Source organism: Siphateles boraxobius, unplaced genomic scaffold, assembly GCF_051911475.1.
Source record: "Siphateles boraxobius isolate OS27281-9 unplaced genomic scaffold, OSU_SipBor_1 9, whole genome shotgun sequence".
In the NCBI taxonomy this organism is placed as follows: Eukaryota; Metazoa; Chordata; class Actinopteri; order Cypriniformes; family Leuciscidae; genus Siphateles; species Siphateles boraxobius.
In genome coordinates this window covers 1483310-1495580 of record NW_027509219.1, presented here as the reverse complement: position 1 = coordinate 1495580, position 12271 = coordinate 1483310, and the positions used below count along the sequence as shown (strand labels likewise).

Genomic DNA, 12271 nt, shown 5'->3' with positions numbered 1-12271 from the left:
AATCCATGGCAATTCAGGTTCAGAGAATAGTCCACACCCAGGAGCGCCATGTTCCAGTAAACAACTGTGGCAGAAATCAAACTTTCACAGTTCTAAATGTTTTCAGTGCAAATGAGTCGCACATTCAGCAGATAATTTGCTTTAAAATTAAAAATCTGTTATTCACCCTGTCACTCCAAAATAATATGATGATCATAGAACAATAAGTTATCTAAATGGCAAAGCTGCTCTGTCTTGTCAAATTTAATTGCAATTTTGCTTAGTGCATTAAAATAAATATTATTTACTTAAAAAGTATTATTTATTTATTATTTTAATTAATATATTTGTTTTACTATTATTACTTTTTCCTTAAAACACACACACACACACACACACACACACACACACACACACACACACACACACTGGGTGGATTAAGGGATATGTAGAATATGATCATGCAATGAGAATGATATGGTAACACTTTAGTGTCCAATATATATTTTACAACTTCTTAGGTTTTGCTTTTAAGGTTTCAATCTTGTATGCCTGCTTAATTTTAAGGATTTGTAACATTATATGAAATTAAGCAAAGTGTTCATAGTGCATCAAATTAAATTTAAATATATGTCCATTTATAATGTGCATTTGAAACATTTATTATTATCATAATCAGAATGTTCTTATTTAGTGTGTATGATAACTAGAGCTGTAGGCCAGTGCAAAACTTATGTTCAATTACATGGAAATAAAACAAACTATAGAGAGCTCTAAAGTTGTTTTTGTACTGTCTATTCATCTGTGAGGATTTTTTTTTCCTTAAATTATATTTTGGTGCTTTTCACAACCATTATTAATAAATGTCATTAACTGTCATTTAAAAAAAATCTAATTTATTTTTTCAAATTGAATTAACACCTCTAGTGACAACCTTTTTAAGTGTAATTCATACTAAAACACAATGTATTAATAAAAACTACACTTACTGCAATTCTTTGAATTTCTATGAATTATCTCCAGCCCTTCCTCTTAAAGACAGACAAATTAAAGTGGTTCGCCCACCGCGAGTATAAAAAGCAAACTCAAAACCCCCTGTCTTCCTCCATATTTCAAGAGGCCCAACAGCGAAAGACCTTCAGGAATCCTGCATGGGTGGACGAGTGGGTTTTCCCTGGGAAAGACACTCAGGGTCTTCCGGAAAGGAACCCCACCTTCGGATGTCGGATAGCACGCTGCTACGGCGCACTGGTGCCAAGGCTAGCGTGGGTGAGTGGGCAGCGCTGCACTGAGACGACTAGCAGCCGTGGGCACTGCCAGGCTTAGCGATGAAGATGCCGCCCCTGTCGTCATTACAGGCAGCTCACAGAAAAGAACAGAGAGATTCGCCGAAATAAGCCAAAAAAAGCAGGAAGTAGGGAGGGATGGTTCACATTGAAATCCTCTCTTGACGCCCCCACGCACGGTTTTAAGCACAGCGTACAAAATCACTCTCACAGAGAGAGCGAGAGAAAGAGAGATATTAGTGGCGCAGTAAGCTAGCTCAGGAGATCACATCCAGGCGCTTTCTAATCACTGTAATGGTTTAGAAACCTCATGCTCATCTTTCTTAAGCACCGAATAAAACAGTAGAAGTCCCCATATGAACCACAGGCGCTGCATTCCTATGCCAAAGAGACTTTCGACAGCTGCAGGGAGCGACAGCCTAAAAAGTTAACGTGATTTCTTTTTTTGGGAGGGGGGGGGGGGGAGGAGAAGTCACGTCCTAGAATACCACCTGATAAGACCTTAAGGAAATGGATGGAGTTGAGAAGTTCTGAAATATCCTTGTACGCCGATGTGACGCAAAATGCTTCTCGATCAGCAAATAAAGTGTGCCAGACCGCACGTTCATCCAGAATACAAGATTATGCACATCTTCAAATAAACATCTACACTCCAGATATCTTTAAGAGCACGCAGCACGTTGCAGATGCCAAACGTATCCTTGCAGATGCTTTTAAGCTAAGAATATGTGATATATCCGTTACCATATTTGTATAGGCCAATGATAGCATTTTTTAAATGATCATATTGTCTAAATTAGGCTACTAGATATTGGAATAGCATCAGGGATTATTTCCAAAATTAAATATTAACTATTTTTTTCAATACATCGATGAGAAACTGGACAGTTTTTAATCATTTGGTTTCTATTTCTGAGGCTTAGCGCTGGGTAGCCCCGCCCACCTCGAAATGTCATTGGTCAAAAATCCTGCTCTTCATACCTTTACATTAAACATCAGGTTTGTTCTGATTGTGTGATTTCAGCAAGTGCTGAGAGAAAACAGATCAGTTGGAAACTTTGTCGTTGCATATGGCGTTAAGTAACTTTTCTTGAGAACCTGATTTGATATCTCATATAAATTATTAGGGGTGTCACGATTCTCCAAATCCTCGATTCGATTACATTTTCGATTCTAAGGTCACGGTTCGATTCGATTCTCGATTTTTACTCTCTTTTTTTTTAAGCACAGGTTGCTGTTGCTCCTAAAAAGCTGACATCAGTTAATCGCAATCTCACACATCTCTGTTATTATCAATGAAGCTGACTGCACAATGAATCTTTCATAATATATAGCCTACACTTTGTTTGTTATAATTAGAGGATTTGCCAGCTTACAGAATTCAGCACTGAACAAAAAGTCTGTTTTGAGCGGTGAGGAGAGTCTATCTTAAATGCTTCTGATTGGCCATTGCGTTCAAGAAATCAACACATATGTCTGTGATTGGCTAAATCGCTCAACGCTGCAAACATGTTATAAATAGAAACTCTGGCCTGTAAATCGTTTGTATTTTGTTTTAGATGTTCTTGTTGCTTTTCTGCAACAGATAAATACAAATTTATTAGTTTTTATGTTTTATTCATAGATATTTCTAGTTTGCGGGAGTCTGCGAATCGTTTTAAACTCCCGCACACACAGAGTGAGTGCATTACCGCCCGCGCTCGCACTCGGCCATCAAATCTAGTCCCGCGCCGCACTCTATTGCGTTGGGAGTGCACGTCTATAGATCAAGAGCCCGGCCCGAGGATAGTGACGGGAAATATCGGCCTGGGTCGGGCCAAGTTCGGGCTCGGGCATAGAATCTAAGTCAGAGGGATCACAGCCTTTCAACACGTGTGTATTTTTCCCCGCGCTGTGAAGAGTCGTTCATGAACGATCCGTTCATTGCCTCTGTCATGCGACAAATGAACAAAAGACTCGGAAGGTCAAGTAATTATTAATGTTCCTGTAAATTATTTTTGACTGCATTATAATGATTTCTTAATTCAGAATATGATCAAGATTGCGTAGGTGGATGTGTTCGGGGAATTTGCCTTTTAAAAGTATAACATTTAAAGCCCCTGAAATGACTACAAAAAAGATTAGTTAATTTTGATGAACGAGACTGAACAATAGAGTCAGTAAAACGATCCGAACTTTCCATCACGGGCGCGACATGGGGGCGTGGCAGCATCGACGATTCCATTTTTTATTTGTTTTTTTGAGATTGTGAATTAATTTCGATCGATTTCGATTTAAAATCGAAATCGTGACACCCTTAAAAATTATAGATTGGAGCTTTGCAAACAAGGTCAAAAATGTATAAATATATAGAACTAGCCATCCCATAAATTAAGTATCACTATATAGCAAATTTGGTCACACTTTAGTTTAGGCTCCAATTCTCACTATCAATTGAATATTAACTATGCCTCAGTAAACTCCCAATTACTGCTTATTAATAGTTAGTAAGGTAGTTGTTAAGTTTAGGTATTGGGTAGATTAAGGGATGTAGAATATGATCATGCAGAATAGGTTCATATGGATGTTATAAAAGTGCACAAAGCCAAGATCTCAAATCATATCATACATATAAATTGTGGAAAGGAGCGAAAGATAAGATATAATTTTGATGATGTACATGAATCGAGGATATTTCTGGGTCTTGGAAAATGGCACAAGCGTTACAACACAAGTGTTGGTACATAGAATGCTGCCAATGGTCTGTTCTCCAAACTGAGAACATGTGGTATCTTCACAAGAGAAACCAAAGAATATTTCATACATGACGAATACCATTTATAAAAGACCATTTATGAAATACAATTAAACTTTCCTTTGTGCATGTGTGAGATAAAAATCTGATAACAATATTCATTCAAATAGGGCCTTGTAACAGTTCTAACAGTTTAACAGGGCTATTCTGGCAGCTAAAAAAATGAATAGAAATGAAAGCACATTGACGTGTAAGGCCTTTCATGAAGATTGTTTAACGTTTTAAAGGGGAAATCTGCTGCATTTCTTTGCTCTAGCATTATTGCCAGCTAAACTAGTCCTAATAAGCTCAGGTTTAAAGGGATAGTTCACATGCAAAGTGATCATCACTTTCGGTTACACTTTATTTTAAGGTGTCTGTGCTACAGTGTAATTCTACATTTAAGTACCGAGTAATAATTAACTACCACCTGGTTTCACAGATAAGGCTTAAGTTAGTCCCAGGCTAAAATGCATGTTTGAGCTGTTTTAACTGAAAGCAACTTACACTTGCATATCTTAAAATATGTCAGTGCCATTGTTTTGCCTTAAGATGCACACCAGTAATGTTTTTTTTTGTTTTTTTTTCTAAGGCATGTTTATAAAATATGTTAATATACTTAAATATCCTAATTGAACTAAATCCTAATCCTGGCTTAATCTAAACCCTGTCTGTGAAACCAGGACTTTATGTACTTACTATAGAGTTAGGGTGTAGTTTAGGGTCATCATTTATTGTTATTACTAAAGTACCTGCATGTAACATGTGTAACAAGGAAACTAAATAATGTGTTCATTCTCTTTTCTTTGACAATCTCTTTATGAACTCCTTGCAGCGTCAACATTTTGATGCAATTAATGCATTATTTAATTTGTTTGCAGCCTAAAGGTATTTTAATGTCAGATTGGATGCTTTTGTAACAGCTATGCTAGATCATTATAAAATGTGTTGACAAATTTAGCGTAAAAACAAGATGTGCTAAAACAGTCCAAGTTCATCAAACATTACGGTAAACAAACTATTTTTGACATTGCAAGTGCCAGACAAAGATGCAATTATCTCCATAATGGCCTGAGATTAAAATAATTTGAATTACGAGCACTTCAGACAGATTTCAAATGACTGTCAACAATTTTCCTGATAGGTACAGAGCTAGACATATTTCTTGGTAAGAGAAGTAAACAATAGTACAATCTCAACAACAAACCATGAGATTTCAAACGCCGTTATCCCTTCAGACTGTCCTGTATGCAAATGCTAAAGCGTTCACTCAAACGCTTAACTTTGATGAAGCCGTTATGACTTTTGAAGACATTTCGACTGCAATAGCACAAAAGCATTATGGTTGTTCGAGTGAAAATCAAGTTCAAGTCAAGCTGAGGGTTGAGTCATTACTTGAGGACTGACGGAGGGAAATCTGTTGTTTAGTGTGACCCTTAGCTTTTGTTTTGGGTAATGAAAGCCCATTGAGAGGCGGACAAGCTGGACCGCTGCCCATTTCGCTCTGTTTCAATTACCCAGCATGCCTTCAGCAGGGTAATGAGGTGGGTGTCACCGCGGGGGTAAAGCGACAACCAGTGACCGCTGCGTCGTCACTTGGCCTCTCATTTCCGTGGTGATGAAGTGTCGATTGGCAGGGTCAAGGGGGCGAGAGAGAGAGAGAGAGCGACTGCCGAACGAAGACTGACACGTACTGTCTCCGAAGCCTTCTCACATTCGCGGCACAGACCTCCAGCTACCATATGTTTTTATCAGAGACCGAACCACAAAAGGGGGAATTACGTTTGAAAGGCCGGTAAATAAAGTTGGTATTGATTTGATCTCATGTGTAATCCGTTTTGCTGTCTGACACCAAGTCCAGCAATAAAAGAGAATCATGTAGGACAGCATAATAGATAATACGACCATACATCAATTGGGGTTTGGGAGACGTGAGGGCGATAGATCATCTTCCAGCCAGACTGCTTAGCTATGGAATTTATAAACTAGCTCCAAAAATTGAAGCGGCTTTCCAATTTACAGATGTGCCATGGTACTTTACTGCTTTTCTCCATTAAAGTTGATTCTATTTCAAGTTTACCAGAACGATTCGCTGTGAGACAGACAAAGTTTGCCTGACATAGCAGCTGTCAAACGGCTCTTTCCTCGTACTGATGGAGTCTTTGTCTCTTTCTTTATCTGAAACAGTTGCATTTAAAAGACGTCCTTGAGTACATTTAAATTGTAAAAGAAGGAACATTAAAACATTTTTGATTAAATAATATTTATTCATTTTAAAATAAAGTTTATCATTAATTATTTTTTAACAAAGTATTTGCATAAAATAGCTGTAAATGTAAACTTCTAAAGATAAAGATCCATATTATTATTAATATTGGAGTAGGCTAATTTGATTAAATACGAGCTTGCTTGATTTTATAGGAAAGCTAGTCTAAAGTTTAATTGTAGAGAAGGATATTGGGAGAAACCAAAAGATCCAAATGCTTACTGTAATATTAAGTAATTACAATCTAATTATAGTGATGCAAAAGAAAAATTATATATATATATATATATATATATATATATATATATATATATATATATATATATATAGTTGAATTGTGGCTGGGAAAAGATTAATCGCGATTAATCGCATCCAAAATAAAAGTTTGTGTTTACATAATATATGTGTGTGCACTGTGTATAATTATTTTGTATGTATATATAAATACACACACATGCATGTATATATTTAAGAAATATTTGCATGTATATACGGTATATATTTATTTAAAATTTATATTATATATATATAAATATATTTTTTTATATATAAATATTTTTTTTTTCTTATATGTATACATGCATGTGTATGAATTTATATATAAAAAATAATTATACACAGTGCACACACATATATTATGTAAGCACAAACTTTTATTTTGGATGCGATTAATCGCGATTAATCTTTTCCCAGCCCTAATATATATATATATATAAGTGCAGTCAAATCGATCTGAAATAAAAGTTTGTTTATATAATATATGTGTGGATGTATATGTTTTGTATTTATATATGTGTGTGTGTGTGTGTGTGTGTGTGTGTGTGTGTGTGTGTGTGTGTGTGTGTGTGTGTGTGTGTGTGTGTGTGTGTGTATAGCACTGCAGCATAGATACATTTGGGTGGATGACATGACATGAAATTCTACCCGTCCATGATGTCACTAATAAAAATGGGTATTTGTTAAAAATATATACCTTTATGTTGTTCCTCTGACAAGATATTATTACAGCATACCATAGCTGTAGTTGGTGTATAAAGACCTCTACTTCAAATTTTTATCTAAACATCACAATTGTCATATGGTGTGACTGTCCGGGCTATGTGTGACCTTACTAATATGACAATATATCTCAGCAAAGTATTGATAGATTTACAGTTTAAGTAAAAGAATTGGGCATTTTTAATGGACACAGAAAGTGTTGATGTCTGTGCATGATTTTAAAGCAAGTTCTGGCCAAATACATTTTGTTCGTAAAATGGGCGTCATATGGTGTGACACTGCAATCTATATTTTGAATTATTTGGGAATAAAGAGAGGACACACAAATTCAGGACCATGCAAGGAGAGAGGAGGTCCTGAGGGAAAGGAGGAAAAAGTAAAGAGATCATGCCAGTTCACACAGAACAGACACCTTCTATAGAGATTGGAATCTGATCTAAATTATTAACTGTCCATACTGAGTATCGCAACTGTTCATATCCAGATTTGGGTCAGATTTGATATCCGATTGGAGCAAAGATCTTTTATAGTGAAGGTTGGTAATTGTTTTTCTATCCAGCACCTATCACCAGTGGGGTTCCACAAGGGTCCATTTTGGGGCCTGTCTTGTTTTTATAATATTTGCTTCCCTTGGGCATTATATATATATATATATATATATATATATTTGTTTTTAAATATGGTATTGCTTACAATCTATTTGCCTTTAATACGTAATTGTAATGTTTCTTGTAGGTTTCTTGTAGGTTTCTTGTAGGTTTCTGGGTTTTTTTTTTTCTGTTTGTTGTTTTTGTTTATTTATATTTTTTTATTATTGCTTTATGTACTTGGGATGTACAGCACTTTGGAGTTACTGTGTAGCCTGTAAAGTGTTCTATAAATAAAAAAATACAATGGAATGTGTGACCCATGTCCGTGGTCTTCTGTAATATCTGCATTGGTTTCTATGGGTACACGCCAAAAACAACAACAGCAACCTGGAGGGGTTTGCAATAGAGATGTTTTTTGTCTTATATACAACTTGAAAGTAGCTGTGTTTCCATTACCCTGCAAATTGAGCTAATTGAAAATACGCCCAAATGGAAACACGCCAATTTTGCAAAAACTCCTATTGTAAGAAATAACTATATTCATAACCTCATAAATTTCAGAAGGTCAAAAACACTTGTTCACACTGTCAGTCCAAATCCGATCACCTCAGTATTGTCTTAATTTACATTCCCTTCGCCCCCTCTTCCCCGATCTCTTCTCTCCACGTTCAAACGACCTGAAACGAACCCAAAAATCTATATGGTTTGATGTGAACAATTATACAACACTATACATATTTGATATCATTTGAAATGTCTCCAACATTTGACTAATTGTAGAATGATAAAATGTTTACTGTTTAACAATTATATATTATAATTGTGGTAACATCACACACTCTCTTCTCATTTTAAAATGTTCATGTTGAATGTTCTTGACGTGAGATGGTTGATTTACTCATATTTCAGAGTTTCTTAAATAACATTTAAAACGTTTTAAAACGATGTTAGTATGATTGATGATTTGTATTCTTATTAATGTTAACTGAATTGAAGTAATTAGTAATTGAAGTGTTAAATGCATATAAAACACACTTTTTTGCTTTGACGAATTGTGGTGTGCTGCAGTTAATCATATAGTGTGACTATATCATTTGGTGTGACATTCAGAATTGTGACAATGAAAATAATTTTTAGTTATAAATCATGAAAAAAGTCAATGTAACAAGAGAAAGTATCAGCAAGAGTCACAAGTATTTTGATAGATGTATAACAGGGTTTAACATAATTAATCTAAAATATCTGGAAAGACTGAGGAGAGATGTCTTACTTTGCTCAATGATTTAGAAAAAATAATACAAAAACTTTTATGTCACGCCATATAACAATTTTAGGCACGAATGCAACAAATTGGTGAATAAATCCAACTTCCAATACAAAATCTAAAAGACCACATATATTCTTGGAAATTCAAGAGTCAGTACAAAACAATTCAATATTTGTTAAGCCTAATATTTAATTTTTTTTTATTTATTTTTTTAGGCTTATTGGTCAACCACACATTTACATTTAAGGACTTTAATTAATAAACAGATCTCTGAAAACCTTCATTAAAATGAACAACATTTCTGTAAACAACATAAATGCCTGAAGACAAACTTTAAGGCATCAAAAGTGATCACATGAGGTCAATAAAGTTGTCTGTGTGCTTTCGATAACAGTTTTGTCTCTGTAACATGAATTCATTTCAGCACAAGATATGTCTAAGTTATGGAACACTTGCGCCATCTTCTGGAGACATAACATCACAACAACATACCAGTAGGACATGTAGGACACAAGAAGCATTTTTAAAGAAACTCTCTTAATATTAAAATAGCAGATAGAGTGGAGAAGAGCCATTTGATTAGCACAACAGATCTTCAGCCAGAGAAACTTAAAACCAGGATAGGAGAAAGTGTTGTAAAGTGTTGGACTTGCACTTTAGTCATTACTAATCACTGGTTAAAGGCTAAACCAATGAGCACAAACTGACTGGGTGAGTAAAAGCATTAAGGTACGGAGTGAATTTCTCTTACCTCCTCAGCACATGGCAGCTGTACTTGAGGTGATCCCCACTCCTTGCTGATCTTCTCTCTGGTCATCTGAGGGATGATCCAGCACTTGTCAATAACCAGATCTGGGTAAATCAGCTTTAACTCTCCCCTAAAGAGTTAAAATACAGGTATGAATAATTTAACCGGTCTATAACACTCCATCATTATTCAATGAACAGTTTATGGTGTCCTATAGGTCAAACCCCTAACACAAGCTGAGAATAGCCCATGATGGCAGTAAAAGTTGAACTAGTGAGTACGTTGTTGGGTTTTTAAGGCTTGCTGTGTGGGTTTCGAGTGGTACCGGCTGCTTAAACATCCATGACTCAGAGCTCTGAGGGAGTCCTACACATCCCACACCAGCCTACAAGCCAGACTTCTCAAATCAGTTCATCTAAGGAAATGTGGTTTGGAAATTAACCCTAGTTCAAAACTCCTATTGGAAGACACTACAAAAGATTCATATTGGAATTTTAATGAGCCAATTACAGCAGGATAAAAATGCCTATGTAAGACATCAGAAGGAATTTACATAAGTTTTCCTTTTCTTTTTGCTATTATTTTCCAAAGTATTTTAAGCAAACATTCAGGACGTTTTTATCGTTTTAACTAACAGTGTCTATCTACGCAAAGTGCAAATAACCCGCCAGGCTATTTACACTAACTCCGCCCACTGATGTCTGATTGGACATGGCAGAAAGTTTGGATGCAAACCGACACGGGTTCGAATCCGCCCTTTGCTGAACTCGCTCTACTCCCTTTTCCCATCACATATCAGATCATTTCAGAAAATATTGGAAAAGTGGAATTAATGAGTCTATCGTGCATTTGATAATAAAGTGTTTATCGGTTAGGGTTAGGGAGGGCTTTATTGTCTCAAAGCAGCATCCAATTAATAATTGTAATAAATATAATAATTTACACTCTAGAGTATGTTATTATTGAATACTGTGTATTGTACAGCAAATAGTATATTCCACTATTTATAAGTATAAATAGCATCTAACTACTATTTACACTTCTTGCAAAGAAAATACTGCTATTTTTACAGTTTAAATAGAATCTATCTCTATTTTCACTAAGTGTAAACAGCATCGCTAAGAAAATGCTGCTATTTTCAGAGTGTAAATAGAATATTTTGCTATTTAAACTGTGTAAATAGCAGCTATTACTAAGAAAATAATGCTACTTTCACTTGTAGTATAAATAGCATCGATCTCTATTTGCACTTAGTAAAACTAGCCACAGAAATTAACTAATTGTTCACTACATTCAGATCGCTATTTTTATATTAAAAGAAGTTTGTATTAACTCTTAGTTTACAGTACATATGGGTCGAAATGTATGCGTTTCATTTTTCCATCTGTTATATTACAGTGCATATACAGTATGTCCATATAGACCATGTTAAATATAATGCAAAGCTAAAGATAATGATTCCTAGATTTATATATGTACTCAGTAAACAACACTGTCTTTACCCAGATGCTTTTATCCATAACAATTTACAATATAATTATTATAGTAACAGTCCTCTTGGAGCAACGAGGTACACACACATTTACGAATTTTGCTTATATTGCTCTTTTCTCAAACCCAAAGCGCTAGTTAGCTAAATGAGAACATTGTTTTGACAGATTTAGCTAACTTCTGAAGACAAATTTGTCTCCAAAGTATAGCTTAGTAAGCCTAATTAATATTATCAGATTATAATTATGATCAGATTAAGTCACTACTACATTTTGGTATTGAGATAAATATAATTCTGATAGAATACACCTCGATAAAAAAATACTTGACAATCATTTATTTATTTATATAGCTGAAAATAAGAATGTTTCAGTAGACAATAGCAAGTTGTTATATAGTGGAACTGACATTCACTTCTGACTAAGCAAACACAAAAATGATCACAGAATATCTGAACAGAATGACAACATTGTGAAGTCTTACTTGCAGAATTCAGCATCTTCAGAAGTCAAGAGCTCGTCACAGGTGGATGTGATCATGTGAGACGCCCAGAGGACGCACAAAACAAGCGACGTGCAAAATATATGCATTTCCACCGACCCTTCGATAGAAACGTGGGTGAGAGTTAATAACTTATTTCACTCTCTTTCATGCATGTAAAACATACTTTAAGTGCATTGTTAAGACATTATGTGAGAGGCAATATATAGCCTAATATATCATATGTTTTGTTTTTTGACAAAAAACATTAAGTATTTGATAAAGTTAATAATTTCTGTATCAAATTACCTGTAATTTTCGACAAACTTTGAGATGTTCGCAGCTGAGGTTTAACTAGACCTTCCAACAAGTCTAGTCGTCGACTAAAATTG

The 12271-nt window shown here is 35.1% G+C and overlaps 1 protein-coding gene across 1 annotated transcript in view; it reads right to left on the bottom strand.

Annotated features, from left to right (window-relative positions):
- pebp4 (phosphatidylethanolamine binding protein 4) overlaps positions 1 to 12271 on the bottom strand; it is a 144792-nt gene extending 132521 nt beyond the window's left edge. Inside the window, exons 1-3 of the mRNA XM_077223732.1 lie at positions 12189 to 12271; positions 11883 to 12000; positions 9912 to 10038 (exon numbers count right to left, since the gene is read on the bottom strand). Of these exons, the coding sequence (XP_077079847.1) occupies positions 9912 to 10038; positions 11883 to 11989 (234 nt within the window). The 5' untranslated portion in view covers positions 11990 to 12000; positions 12189 to 12271. The remainder of the gene's footprint in view (positions 1 to 9911; positions 10039 to 11882; positions 12001 to 12188) is intronic.